The 15,455-nt window shown below is 54.0% G+C and overlaps 1 protein-coding gene across 1 annotated transcript in view; it reads right to left on the bottom strand.

The window, feature by feature from the left end:
* LOC309833129 (lipase maturation factor 1) overlaps positions 1-2,464 on the bottom strand; it is a 36,148-nt gene extending 33,684 nt beyond the window's left edge. The window contains exon 1 of the mRNA XM_082671284.1: positions 2,331-2,464. Within this exon, the coding sequence (XP_082527410.1) occupies positions 2,331-2,342 (12 nt within the window). The 5' untranslated portion in view covers positions 2,343-2,464. The remainder of the gene's footprint in view (positions 1-2,330) is intronic.
* Positions 2,465-15,455: the final 12,991 nt, after the last annotated feature.

The following is a 15,455-nucleotide window of genomic DNA, read 5'->3' as shown; positions in this document are numbered from 1 at the left end:
AAGCCCTCCGGCCATCACTGCCTCCCCGCGGCAAGGACCCCGGCCTCCCCGAAGAGCCAGGCAGTTAAGGGCTCGGCTCGAGAGTTTCCCTCTGGACCCCGGCCCACCTGGCTATCGTCGGGTGTGAAAACATTTGTGTCACCATGTGTCCAGTTTCCAGCTGCTTCCAGAGAAGGGCAGCCTGGTGCCACCTCTCCAGACACCCAAGGATGGAGTGGCCACACCGACTGCACCCCGGGCACCTGGGGGGACCAGGCCATCAGCGGGCAGAGAGGTTTCCTTCCTTCTGCTCGGGCACCCCCACCCACACGACCTGGGGACCCCTCTGAGGCTGAGCTCTGAAAGGACCAATCTGTCCTCTGGGGCATGTGAAGCATGGCCAGACTACAGAACCACAAGCAGGTCTGAGCGTCCGGGACAGTCGCCAGTTCTGATCGAGCAGCAGAAAATCGGGGCCGGGCTCATCCCGGGCAGCGTCTGCTCAGCTCCTACGGACTGGACAACTTGCTGCTGTCACTCCTTTTTATTAAGTCAACTCTGTCGTTCTGCTTTCCTACGAAGGGAGGTTAATAATATCCAACGTACAGACGGAATCAAGTAATTACACCTTTTAGTGCACCTGATAATTTTTTATCCAGCTGGTGCTAACAGTCAATCAAAATGCCATAAAAGGTGCTTTACAACATGCTAATGACTCGCCGCCCCTGTGAGGCATCGTGGGAGTTTGTGCAGCCGCGAACCGTGCTCAGAGCAACCTGACAGCTCTGCCACCCAGAGCTCTGCAGCTGAAGCTACTGTCCCAGGAGGGTCCTGATAAAGTCCTTAGAAACAATGCATATGTTTTTATGCTTTTTAAAGCCAGCTGAGAGAGAATCTACAATTGAGTCCTAGACGGACAAGGAACAGCAGCCTTGAGGCTAAGAACACCTGTGCGGTGGCGAGACCGCTCACGGTTTCGTGTTTCATCAAAGGGACCTATGAAAACCATGCTCATCTTTCTAATTAAATGGAAAAATGAGTTTAGGGAAAGCATCACACTTTGCCGTGGAATCTGGACCCACACAATCACCCAACATGGTGTTTCTAAGTGTCTGTAGCTGCTCATACCCCGCTGGGTTGGGAACCTGGCCAACCACCCTGGCCTGTCTCCCACCCCCCACCCCCACCCCGCTGCCACAGCTCATCCCTCTGCACCCAGCTGCCTGCAGTGCCCCCGGAGCCTGGCCAGACAGTGCAGACGTGGCAGCTACCTGAACCACCACGGCGTGACGGCCAACACCCTGGGAGTCCAGGAGGGGAGCCTGTGGGAGTGGGAACCCACGGTCCTGCTTGAGGACTGGCCCGTCCCCCTCGACAGCAGATGCCATCACTTGCTAGTTCAGTCTTCCCAGCAGACTGTGGCACCAGCCAGGACGTGGGGCGACGGGGGCTTCAAATACAGAGAGCCGCATAGGGCAAGGTGGCGCTGTGCTGCCTGGGGGACGTGGCCCCCCTCACGTAAGAAGCCCATGAGTAAACCGAACATTTGACAAGGAAGGGGCAGCATGGCGCAGTGGAGGACAGCGACTTTGCAGGAGAACCAGCGCCGGCCCCCACCCCCCTGCAGGCTTGTATTTTCCCCCACAAGGAACAACTTAGAGCAAACAGACACTAGACTGTCTGGACGATGTGAAAGAAATGGGTATTTTACATTTTAGCGTAACAAGCAGGGCAGAGGCGGAAGGGAAAGTACACGAAGTCGCCCAGACTTCTGCCTGGTGAACCACCTTACTCCTGATTTTAAGTTTCTGAAAACTTGAAGGTGTAATTAAAACTGAGACGTGCACTTTCCACAGCTGCATGGCAGGTGGGAGTCGAGGAGCCTGGTCCCAGGGCGCAGCAGGAGGGCGTGAGGGGGAGAGGACGTGGCAGGGAAGCGGGATAGCTGAGCACCACCGCAACCACACGGGGAGGCATTGGGAGAAGGGGCTCCACCGGCAGAGAGACAGGAGGGCGTGAGGCCGGGGTCACAGACAACGTCGTGTGACCCGCTAACACGTTTCCCGACATTTCAGATGCTCCATACACACCAGGAGGACTGGGGGGGAAGGGGTGACCAGGGGGCCCTCCCCTGAGTGTCCCCGTGGAATGACTCAAGTCCTGGTTGTTTCCCATAGAAAATGGCCATGCCAGAGGGGCCAGTGGAGCATCGAGTGCTCAGAAACAGGCCTCGGACATCATGGAAAGTGGTGGAAGGGGCACGGCTGGCCTGGCTGGTGGGAAAGCAGCAAGGCAGCCACTCGTTTTTAGTACGTTTCCTTCCAAGTATAACAAATAAAAGTTCTACTTACCGCTCCGAGCATGATTCTGAAAATCAGCCACCGATAGCCCCACAGGACGATCCGGGACGTGGGGGTCCCCCTGGGCAATGGAGACAGAGTCCAGAGAGGGCACAGGAAAATCCCCAGAAAGCCCGTCTCCAGAAGCTGGGACTCCCATCCTGAAATGAGGGCAACAGAACACAAAGGACGAGTAAGCAGCAGTGGACACTTGCCGAGGAAGCAACTGCACCAAACCCGGCTTAACCCAGACAGTCCTTCAAACAGGACAAAGAGCAACCGAGACACAGCTCCTGGCTGAGCCTAGCTGCTCAGGCCATGGCTCCTGCCCTTCGCAGGGCGCCCACAGACACGGCGCAGCCCCTGAGCAGTCACCAGGGTGGACACGGGCACCGAGCAGGCTGGACGACCCGGACGTGAGTTGCTAAATGCGGAGCAGACTGTGGTCCCATCTGCCCAGGTGAGGGAGGGAGCCAGGGGAGTAGCAAGTACAGGCCCTGCGTGGCTCAGCCTGGCACCACTGGATGGGGGGCATCAGTCATTCTTCCTGCTGGGGAGCCCATGTGAGAAATGCAGGTGTGAGCAGCACACCTGAGTTCTCGCTCCTATCATGGAGACGGCCCCTCACACTGCGTCTCCGGGACACCCACAACATGGAGCTGGTCTTGGGCTGCATCAAAAGGAGCCTGCGCTGTGCTTTGTGGGCTGCACGACTTCCCTTTCACCCCACACTGATGAACCTCAAAAACATTCTGCTGCGTCAGAGACGCTTCAGACAAGGGCAAACACTCTACAGTTCCACTGATGTAGGTTCCAGAACAAGCTGCCCCCATGCAGGTGAGAGAAATTAGAACCTGGCTGCCTGGGGGGTCTGCGCCCTGGGGGTGGGAGTGCTGGTCATGGTGGTGCACTGGCCAAGACTTACCAAAAGCACCTTAAGGTCTGTGCATTTCAATGTTTGTAAACTTCTCAAAAAAACAGACAAACCTAAATGAATTTTGAACCCCACTCTGAAACACACTGAACGTTAAGATGAGGCATGAACAGATGTGTGATGATGCCAATAGAGCCAAGGACCAGCCACGGCCAAATGTAGGTGGTGGGTTTGAGGGTTTTTACTGTACAACTGTTTGAAACTTTCTGTGGCTTGAAATTTTTCATAGTAAAATGTGGAGGGAGAAATCCCACTGACTCTCATATGCTCTGGATTTCTGAAGCTCAGTTCCACATCGGTTCTTCTCTGGAAGACAAACAGGTGAGTTTGCCCAAAGGCAGCAGTGCCAACACCAGGGCGGCACCGACGGGTGGGCCGTCACTGCCTAGGGTCTCTGTGGGCTCACTGCATCGGCTGAGCCACCTGTGCTGGGGGATCTGGGGCCACCAGCATGCGCCCTGCACTGTCTGGAGATGATTCCAGAAGCAGAAAGAAGCCTGAACAGTGCTGGGGAGGGGTGCCCGGGGGAGGGAGCCGAGTGAGGCGGGCGACTGGAGCCCAGAGCGCCACCAGGCTGTGGCCAGGCCACGACCAATGGAGACGGTGGGCCTGTCGGCACAGCTGTCACCGACGGGAGAGGAAGGCAGAGCACAGGGCGCTCTGGCCAAGGCCGAGATGGGGACATCGGTGCCACCCTCCTCTGGGGACCCAGTGTGTGGGATGCCCACGTGGGCTGAGCTGGCCTCCAGGGCACACACCCGGCTTCCCCCAGATGCCTCAAAGGAAGAAAGCAGGAAGCCCTCGTGCTCATCTGCTCTACGAGGTTCCGGACACTGAGCGTCGCTCATTTTGGGTGCAGGTCTCGTCCTTCTGCTCGTGGACATGACGACCTCTGCTTCACAATGTGCTTCAAACCCCCTTCTTGTCTCAACAGGAAGAAGCGGACTCTGTTCCTTATGCGACACCTTCTCTGGTTTTATCTTGAGAAGTCGTTTTTATTAAGCTTGGACTCCTTCCACATGGGGGCATTTTAAAACGTGTGGTTTTATGACGGCAGAACATGGGAGTGATGACACGGCTCTGGGAGGATTTATCTGCAGACGCTTCAGATCTGAGAAGGGACCTCAAAGGACACTGTCCCCACCCCTCCTCAATGTGGCCCCGCAAGCAGGGCAGGCGGACACGGTGTTCCAGGCTGACCTGGGCAGGCCCCAGAGGAAGCAAGGCTGGAACAGCCCATGTACCCGCCCAGGAGTGGGGACCCGGCCTTGCTCATGCTCCCTGGAAGCCCCTCAGCAGCTTGCAGACCTCACGTGGGCGGGCAGAGCGGTCCCCAGAGCCCGGGTCTGCCTTCTCTGTCACCTCGCTCTGCACAGACGCGACGAACGGAATTTTAATGTGCAGTTTGAGTGACACCAATCAAAGCGAAATGCAAATGGCAGAGCCCAGAGACCCTCCTAAGTGCCAGGAAGCAGGTGACGGGGACCCGCTATCACCCTAGGGATGTACGTGTCACCTGGCCCTCCTGCCTCCTCCTGAACTCGGAACCTCCCTCATCCTGCTGGGTGCGTGGGGCCACCCCCGCCCCCCATCTCGGCATAGCCATTTTCCAGGCCGAAGCTGAGGCTGCCTGCTCGCTGGCCGCCACTCCAGCCATTAGTGCTCACCGGCACCGCTAGGAGGAGAGGGTGGCCTACACCCACATGCTCCGCTTCCTTTGCTGGGGTCCCGCCGGTGGTCAGCAGCTATGCTGCTGGCACAAGGAACACCACTGTTCTCCGTGGCCCCAGAAAGACAAGCCCTCCTCCCAGACGTGCACCCCAGCCTATGCACAGACCCCTCAGGAGGGCAAGGCGACAGCCCCTTCATGGGGGCCTGGACGGTTTCGCCCACAGCATGGGACATCCCACCAGTGGCTTTGGGGTGACAGTGAGCAAGTGACCAGGGGAGTCTCCGTGGGCTGCACCACCTGCTGCTAGAACTTTCACCTCGGCAGCTACTGGCTGGTTTCCAGGAATGCGGCGCAGCGTCCAGCTACGTTTGGGAGGCGTCCTCGTGAGACTGAGGGTCGGCGCCCACCCGCCATGCTGGGTGAGGTGTGGCGGCGGTGGCCTTCCCAAGGAGCCGCTTGCCCACTGTCTCTGGGGACGGCTCTGACAGGGACTTGCAGTGTCGTCCAGCCCTGTCCTGACCAGAGCTCAGGGCCAGCCGTAGTCGGTGGCCTCCAGGTCTGAGAGCAGACACAGCCCCTTGCCTTGCAGGCTCTGGGCAGTCTGGGCGCCTGTGGGCTGGACTGGCTGCAGCCGAGCAGACTGGTGGTCGGAGGAAGTGGATGCTCTCCATGCTCCCCTCCTCCCGACTTGTGCTTCTGAATCACCCAGCCCGTGTCTGCCAGAGCTGCACACGAGTCTGAGGAAGGCCTACAAATGTTGAATCCGGCCCCTCAGTCTCCTGGCCTGACCTGTGACCCGTGGGTCCCTCACTCCTTCGCCACATGGGGCACCTGCTCCCCAAACAGCTCCGATGTGGATGTGGTGCTGACTTCTGGCTTTGTCCTCTTGGGCCTGTGAAGAGCAAAGATGCTCTTCTATCGAAGACTGGATAATCCACCACTGGGCAGCCTGGCATGGGCCTGGTGATGCAGAACACACGGCCACCGCAGAGTGGGCATGGCACTCCAGGATGGATGAGGATGGGGCCGGGCGGCTCCTCGTGGAGGATTCTTGCTGACCGTCAAGGGGGCTCAGAGGGGGCTCGCCAGGCACTGTGGTCACCCAGAGTCAAGGTCAGGATGGCACAGGCTAAGCCACCAACCAGAAAGGAAATGTGGCCTAAAGCAAGGTTTCAGTGGCAGAGGCCACCCGATGGCTCTGAAAGCAACTGAGGCCTCACAACCTCCTCGAAACTATTACAGTTACTTAGAGTAATTAAATGTCGCAGGCATGGATCCTTCAAAGATGACAGCACCATCCACGTTATGAGTAGGAAACCCATTAGCTTCATGGTTAAAAGCGGGAGAAGGGGAAAGCGCTTCCCTCCTGACGGGCTGTCACTCCTGCCTGAGCCGCCCACCCTGGGAGCACTCGGAGCTGTAAGTCACTCCCAGTCTTCACGGGCACAGTAGCCCGTTCTGCAGCTTCTGACGGCAAAGAAGGGCTGTTTTTACACCTTGGGGACGGTTCTGGGGCCACCCTGTCCCCCCAGGTGCCGATGCTCGCTCTGCCACAGAGCCCCATGCCTCCTACAAGTGCAGTCAGAGCCCACTGTGATGGGCAGGTGGGGTTCAGAGGCCAAAGCTCGAGACATAGGGTGACGGGCCAGCTGGGGGAGTGCCTGGTCCACTGTCCTTGGCCCCATCCGGTGGGAGGATGTCACTTTGGCATTGGTGGGGGTAGCTCTGGGTCTCGCTCACAGCCCTACTGGGGGCCTCGCGATAGGCACAGTGGCTCCTGGGTGGGGGGTGGCCCAGGCAGAGACCATGGTCGGAAAGGTGGCAGGACAAAGCGGGCAGCCCCGAATCCATTTGCTGTGATACTGGCTGCTGCTTGCCACGTGCCCTGGGCCCCCTCGCTGACCTCAGGCAGCAGGAGAGGTGCTCAGACTCTGGGGCTAATAAGCTAGAGGGCCACCCGGGCCTGTGTCCAAAACACGGGGCCTGAGTCATGGGACATGTCCAGCTGGCGTGGTCCAGGAGCACAGTCTGCAGACCCCACTCCTCCCTGCGCCTTTGACTGGTGACTTCCGTGCTCAACGCCTGCAAAGTACGAGTTTCACAGAAGTGGGCAACCCTGGAATGGCCTGAGCGGCAGGTGGAGAAAAAGCCCCTCTTCTCAGCAGAGTGTCAGAGGCGGCCCAGGGGTCCAGGCCGCCCGGGGCTGAACTCCTGTGTTCTCCTCCACATTTCTGATCTGCAAAGCCATGCTTGCGAGTTTTTATCATGGCTGCTTGGCATGTGTGACGCAGACTCCACTGGAGGGATTTGGTGTTTTGAGGCAGAGTGCCAGCCAGGTGCAGGCAGAGGAACTCCTGTGTTGCATGGGCTCTTGTGGGCCAGCTGGAGCCCCGATGCTCACCAGAGTGGAGCCACGGGGTATTGAGCAAAGGGCAGGCCTCACTGTGTGGTGTCGGGCCTTGGGGAGTGGGGGCTGCATGGCAGCCGGGAAATCGGGGGGAGGTTCCACTGACACTGTTCCTGAACCGTCTGCCCGCCCGTCACCCAGAAGGGACTAGGGAGAGCTGCATGCTGCTGGTGACTGCTGCAAACACTGCAGTCCAGACCAGCACGCCCTGCCCAATGACTGGCTAACACACTTTCCTCTTTTGTTGAGACACAATATAAAATGAGATCAGGTAAAAAACACAAGGGAGGCTACAACAAAACTTGAAGGAAAACTCTTGCTGGTGTTTAGAAATAGCCGCCCGCTGTCCAGCACGTCACGGGGAACATGCGTCTCTCTCTGTTCCCCATCTGGACGGGGCACCTGGTGATTGTGTGCACCTGTCCAGCGAGGTCAAGAGCCCCGCCCAGCCTGCTCGCACCTTACATCCACCTCACACCCCCTCCTGCAGTCACCACGGTGCACGGGGCCTTGCCCAGGTGCACCAACCCCTTCCGGCCATAAGAACCACCTGGCAGAGCTGCCCTTGCCCTAAGGGGACAGACTGGGGCCTGTCCCCAGGGCCCAGGAGGTACTAATGCTGCCCTGCCCCAGAGGTGCAGCCATGCTCCTGTTCACCTCCCCAACCTCAGCCCCCCTCGTGCCGGGCCTGCCTCCCGTGCCCCCTACAAGGACCCGCTCAGAGCCACGTCTGCCCAGGAATCCTCCAGAACCGGCGTGAGCTGGGCAGGTCTCTTGGGACAGGACTCTGTCTGTCCGGCTTTCTGGTCACTTCTCACATATTTGAGGATTTAAGCCAGAGATCAGACGGTAAATGGAACACGTCTTCTAGCAAGAAGACGTTTTTGAAAGACCTGGTTAAATGCTTCACGCTTTAAGTAAAATCATTTTAAATTGCACGCTCTCAATTAGGAAGCGCTTAGCAAATTGCCAGTCTGTGTTTTACGGATGTCCTTGGGCGCTGCAGGGAACGGGAAGTGACCTGTGTGACCCGCACAGCGACCCTCCTCCCACTGCACTTTGTCACGGTGCTGGTTCATACTTGGTTGCTGTGGCAACCAGACTTCATAGCCCCAGGTGTCCCCTGCTGCTCAGATCCACACAGGTGTCACCAGCTAGCCTGAAAACAAAATCCATAGTAATGACCTTAGCTGGCTTTACTGGTTTGGGATAAATATGAGAATGCTTCCTGTCAACGGAAATGAGACTTGGCAACAGAGATTTTTCAGGATTAACATATTCAAAATATTTAATATATATCTGGATGAAGGGCACAATGCCTTACCATTTCTTTGTCTTTTGTTTCCTGTGCATGAAAACTAGCTGATGGGACTTCCCTGGTGGTCCAGTGGTAAAGAATCCACCTTACAATGCAGGGGACGTGGGTTCGATCCCTGGTCAGGGAACTAAGATCCCACACGCCACGGGGAAACTAAGCCCGCGCACCACAACTGCTGAGCTTGTGTACCTCAGAGCCTGCATGCTGCAAACTACAGAGCCCATGCACCCTGGAGCCTGTGCGCCACAACTAGAGAGAGAAAACCTGCACGCCATGTCTAGAGAAGAGGAAAAAAACCCTGCATGCCACAACTAGAAAAGAGAAAACCTGCACGCCACAACTAGAGAGAAGCCCGCGCACCACAACGAAGATCCTGCATGCCACAATGAAAGATCCTGCGTGCTACAACTAAGACCCAACGCAGCCAAACTAAATAAATCTTAAAAAAAAAAAAAAGTAAAGAAAATTAGCTGAAGCTCGTCTCAAAGTGCCTTGTGAGACCCCTCACGAGATGCCGGGCAGTGCTTTCTTGGGGTTGCTCAAGACGAGGGGAGGTTCTGACCTGCCTCCTGCCTGTGCAGCCCAGGCCCACTAGCCATGTGGGGCTGCTGAGCTTGAAACGTGGTTGGCGGTGGTTGGGCAGACCTGCTCTCTGTCAGCCCAGGAGGCACGTGTGTCCACAGGTCCTGTGCGGAGCGGCCACGCCCACCCAGCACCACAGCAGGGCGAGCTCCTGTCCCCTACCCCTGTGCCATGGAATTGGGGTAACCCTCACCCACATAATCCTGGAGGATGACCCACTCACCCACAGCTCTCAAGAGCTTCCCCACACTGATGGACATGGTTCCTGGCGTCCTCCTCGCTGCCCATGGGCAGGCCCTGTCACCTGAGGGAGGAGAGGCCAGTGTGTCCACACTCGTCAGAAATAACAGGGAGGGTCAGCTCCTCTGGAAAGGAGGGAATCACATACACTTCTCCACCTGGCAGGCGCCCAGGGTAGAGGTCAGGGCAGAGGTCGGGCCAGCCCCAAGGCCTCTGCCCCACGTGGACACCGTCTCTGCTGGGGCCATGGCAGGGGACACACCAGCCTTCTTCCTGCCTCTACCTGTCCATGACTCTCGGATGCTCACTGTCTCTGGCCCTCCGTGAGGTCAGCGTGACGGGCAGCTCCTGGGCCCAGAGGCCGGGATGGCTGATGAGGGCAGGGAGCCTCACAGACCCTCTCTGGGTGGCACGTACACCCACGGAATGAGGAGGGGAGGGAGGGCGTCTCGGCCACAGAACCAGTACCCAGTGGACTCCGCCAGCTGCCACAATCTTGCTCAGTGGTCATTTGCAAGGGAGCCTGGTGGTGGTTCAGGGACTCGGGGAGGGGCAGTGACAGCTTCCAGCATCATGTCCTCGATGCCATTAGAAGAGATTTCCTTTCTTCTAGAAGGATCAGTGTACGGCGGAGGGTCAGGTTTCAGGTAAGTCAGCTGATGCAAGTCATCATGGGAAAACACCATAGGTGACCCACAGAGAGACCCACAGGGAGAGAATGAAGCTGACCAGGGCCCCCCTGACTGCCTCACCTGTTCCTCTGCTCTGCCCAGGGGTCTCCTCCCTTGCTGGCGGCCCAGGCACGTCAAGTCCCTGCCCCCAGTGCCCATCCCTATGGCCCTTTGGTCAGGTCTCTGCTCAGATACACCTTCCCTGGATGTAACATACACCTAGGCCTCAGTCCATCCCGGCACTGCCTAGCCTGCAACACTCACCCCACCACACACTGCTCATCTCAATTATTTCCATTCTCCACTCATTCTGCACCCAGAACACAAGCTCCAAGCAGACAAAGTAAAGCAACCATAGTAAGAATTCTTAAGAACATAAATGAAAATATGACCGATCATAAGACATAAACAGACGAGAGAACTTGGAAGAGAAACAGAACTATAAAAAAAGAACAAACATTCTAGAACTGAAAAATAAAATATATGAAATTAAAATTTTACTAGATGAGCTTAATAGCAGATTGGATGACAGAGAATAAAAAGGTGGTGAAGGGACTTCCCTGGTGGCGCAGTGGTTGAGAGTCCGCCTGCCGATGCGGGGGACACGGGTTCGTGCCCTGGTCTGGGAAGATCCCACATGCCGTGGAGCGGCTGGGCCCGTGAGCCATGGCCGCTGAGCCTGCGTGTCTGGAGCCTGTGCTCCGCAACGGGAGAGGCCACAACAGTGAGAGGCCTGCGTACAGCAAAAAAAAAAAAGCTCTAACATATATGTAATTGGAATCTTAGAAGAGGAGAGAGAAATGGGGCATAAAAAACTTTTAAAAAATACTGGCAAAAATTAGCCAAGTTTGGTAAAAGACATAAATTACAGACTCAAAAACCTCAGGGAATCATAAGCAGGATAATGCCACATGCAGGCACGTCGTAGTCAAACTGCTGCAAACCAAAGACAAAACCTCCAAAGCAGTCAGAGAAAAGAAAGACATTATGCTCAGAGAACTGACAAGAGGAACAGCAGCCGAGTTCTCGTCAGCAACAACGGAGATGAGAAGACGGTGAACTGAGTGCAGAGTCTTGCACCTGACGGAACTGTCTGTTCCGAGATCAGAGCCAAGAATCCAGAAGCTTTTCAGACAGCAAGAGACTCAAACTGCTTGCATGAGGACAATGTTGAGCATAATCAAAAATTTAAAGGGGAAATAAAGCAGTATAGGTGTGGAGGGAGGAATCACTACCTCCTCCAGGAGGATCTATCAGGCCGTCTGTCCAAGCAAGGAGAGATGGAAAGCCATGCATCCTCACACACTATGCTCAGAAGGCACTCAGTAAAAACAGGCCGTTCTCTCTAGGACATAAAGAGGTAAGATTGTGACTTAAGTGCCTTACATTAATAACAATAAACAGAAAAAATACTACCCATCCTTATAAAAAAACATTATAGCCTATAAATGAGAAAGCAGGTGAAACTTCTCTATTAACTAAGATATGCTTTCATTTCAGGAATTTTAATTTCACTTGCCAGATATGCAGAATCCTCCAGCTGTCATTCACATAGCTAACCATGCCCTTCCCCACCGGCCACTGAAACCAAGGATCTCTTGTGTGGAAAGGACAGGGCATGAGGGTTTTGAAGAGAGATATTAACTGAGCAGGTCCTTTGGAAAGTTAGGCGAGGAGCTTGGCATGAAGCAAACCTTCCCTCCTCATGAGGAGCATCTGGTGCAAACAGACAAAAAGTCCTGTAAGTTCTCACATGGACTCAATCTTAGAACAGAATAGATTCAGTGTTTTTCTTAAATGGGAGTGGTGACTAGTTGGGGGCATGAGGGAACTTTCTGGGGTGATGGTAATTTTCTATATCTTGATGGGAGTCTAGATTACACAGGTGTATGCATCTGTCAGAACTAACAATGTCCACTATGATCTGCACATTTCATTGTGTGTGAATTCTTCATCAAGGCAAAACCCTGAAGGTGCGCTGAGCTCTTGTTAACGACCTGCCCACTGAGTCTTTAGTATTTAGGGGCAGGATACTGACAACTGACATTTACTCTGGATTGCATCAAAATACATGAAGGGTTGGTGGTGGATAGAAAGATGAACATATAAGCTACCACCACCACCACAACAAAAACTAGTAAAATATAAACTGTAGAATCTAGGTGGTCCATAGATGGGTTTTTTACTATACAATTCAACTTTTTTTGTATGCTTGAAATTTTTCATAAATGATTTTAAAAGTCTATTCAACACTGTAGTGGAGTTCTTAGGCACTGCAAAAATGAGAAAAAGAAATAAAAGTTTAAGGTCTGAAGTGGAAAAAAATATGATTGCCTATATAGAAATAAAAAAACAAAAAAAAAACAAGAGAATCTACAGGAAACGAGCTCAACTACTGAGTGGTGGTAACAGACTGACTGGAAATGACATTAAAAGGAATTCTCTGCTGGACTTCCCCGGTAACACAGTGGTTAAGAATCCGCCTGCCGATGCAGGGGACACAGATTCAATCCCTGGTCCGGGAAGATCCCACATGCCGCGGAGCAGCTAAGCCCGTGCGCCACAACTACTGAGCCTGCGCTCCAGACACCGTGCACCTAGAGTCTGTGCTCTGCAACAAGAGAAGCCACTGCAATAAGAAGCCCATGCACTGCAACAAAGAGTAGCCCCTGCTTGCGGCAACTAGAGAAAGCCCACACGCAGCAACGACGACCCAACACAGCCAAAAGAAAAAAGGGAATCCTCTGGGGTGCTTGGGAACGAAGTTCTTCTGAAAATTAAGTAAAGGAAAGGGTGAAGGGTTTATTCTGACATCCCCAGAGAAACTGCATTTAGAGCAACCAGAGAGTTGATGAGGGAAAGTTACTTTGATTAAAAAAAATCCCCAATAACAAATGCAAACAGAACAATAGAATTAGAACATCGCCAGCTTGCAGGCCCTAGCGGATGAGTCCAGGCAATGAACACCGAGGCTGCTGGGGCCCAGCAGTGTGGCTGGTGGAGAACTTTCTAATGACAGATCAGGCTGGGAAGGCCTGACCTCAGCAATCTCACCATTGCAGAGAGAGACGGGAAAGGCAGGCTGTGCCTCCTGATTGGCGGCAACAGAAAGTCCCAGCACCCAAGAAGCATCTTTGCCAGAAGCAAAGCTGACTGATGCGGCCTGGAGCTCTCCTACCAGCTCACAGTGAGGGCGGGGGGCCTGGCACTCCCAGACTGCGAAACACCTTGTCTGGGAGCATAAAGGAGGAGCCTCTGGAGAGGCAATAAGGGCACATCAATGAAATGTGTCAGATCCCTATTTGGACAAAATGTAGAAAGGACATTATTTAGGAGACAACCAGGAACATCGGAATGCTGACTACACATTTGATAGAACTCGTCCTAAGCTTTCAGGTGTGACGCTGGTATTGTAGTCACATTGTTTTAAAAGACCCCATCTCTCAGAGGTGTACAACAAAGTATTTCTAAATGCAATAACGCAACGCCTACAGTTTACTTTAAATAGCAGAGTGGAAGGGGTCACCCGCACATGGAAGACAGGCACGTCTTGGGCAATGAAGCGTCTGAGACGCTTGCCGGGGCTCACAAGGCCACTCTGTTTACTTTCAGATTTGTTTGATGTTTTTCATATTCAAAAATTAAAGAAACATTTAAAACTGATCACTGGCATTCTCTTTGAGCGCAAATTGGGAAATGTTTTATATATATATATATATATATATATATATATATATATATATACACATACACACATACATATGGGCTGCGTCGGGTCTTTGTTGCTGCATGCGGGCTTCCTCTAGTTTCAGCAAGCAGGGGCTACTCTTTGTAGCGGTACGTGGGCTTCTCACTGCAGTGGCTTCTCTTGTTGTGGAGCATGGGCTCTAGGCATGTGGGCTTCAGCAGTTGCAGCGTGCAGGCACTAGGGGGCAGGGGCTTCAGTAGTTGCGGTGCGTGGGCTCAGTAGTTGTGGCTCGTGGGCTCTAGAGCACAGGCTCAGTAGTTGTGGTGCATGGCTTAGTTGCTCCACAGCATGCGAGATCTTCCCGGACCAGGGATTGAACCCGAGTCCCCCGCATTGGCAGGCAGACTCTTAACCACTGCGCCACCAGGAAAGTCCCTGAAATGCTATTTTTACACTGCCATTTGTTCTAGAAGCCAAACTTACAGTGAGTGTGGGAATAAGTCTTTAAAATTCCCAGCAGAATGAGCACTCACTTTACAGAACAGCTGCAAGTCATCATCTTGGGAGCTGCAGTAGTGAGTCTGATCAAATTATTCAGGTGTAACTCTAAAAACAAAACTTTTTTCCAGAACAAAACAGGAGGTGTGTTTTTCAGAGTGACTGATTTCCCCAAGGAGGCTAAGAGCTAGAGGCTGAAATGGGACTGATGGAGCTTCTTTGAATGTGTTCCCTCCCACTCCGAGGTTGTCCAATTGCAGCCCGAGGTGGGAGTAAGGTGGAAGCAGAGCCACGTGCCCTGCACGCTGAACTGCTCATGCCCTGGGCTCTTCCCACACAGAGCGAGGCCTTATGAAAACCTGAGGGAAGAAAACTAGGACCCAGGATTCTGTGCAGACGGCCACGTTCTCTAAGAAAACTGTAGGGCTTTGCTCCAGTTCAGTGTTCAGGAAAGAAAGAAGGGGCACCCACCCAGGGCCTCCTGTTCCCAAACCAGAGAGCTGGCCATGCCCCATCCACAGCACACCTGCTGGCTACCTGCAAATCCCCTGACATTTCTCAACTGTTATTTTCATTGGGATTATGACAAAATTGCTGATTTTGGCACAATCCAAAAGGGGAAAAAAGGAAGAGAGCTGTCCGGTTACCGAAGATGAGCCAAATGTTCAATGGTGTCAACTTCCCAAATCTGGGTCCTGAACCAAGTGGTGGTGGCGGGGGCAAGGTTTCACCAGTGAAAACCGCTTAACAGCGCTTAAGCTGAAAGGCTGACGCTTACCACACTGTCCTGTGTAAACAGACCAGGGTGAGACCCACTCTCTCCATCCTGGAACAGTGCTTTTCACCAAATTAAAGCCTGGGACGCGCTGACGTAGTAAGACCTTCACGTAAGCCTCTCAACAAAACCACACACGCACGCTCGGAATGCAGGAAGAAGGGGCCCGGGCCACGGAGAGTCCAGAAGGTCCGAGGCCTGGAGAGGTCCGCTGCGTGACGAGAATCAGGTTTTGTTTCCTGTGTCCCTGCTTTCATCCCTCAAGACTCCTGCCTTTCTTGAGGCAGATCAAAGAGCTCTTCCTCAGATGAAAGGAGATTTCTTGCCATCAAAAAATACAAAACCCAAGACA

The sequence above is a fragment of the Grampus griseus genome (assembly GCF_964374135.1).
Source record: "Grampus griseus genome assembly, chromosome: 14".
In the NCBI taxonomy this organism is placed as follows: Eukaryota; Metazoa; Chordata; class Mammalia; order Artiodactyla; family Delphinidae; genus Grampus; species Grampus griseus.
The sequence above is the reverse complement of the archived record's forward strand: the minus strand, read 5'-3'. Positions and strand labels throughout refer to the sequence as shown.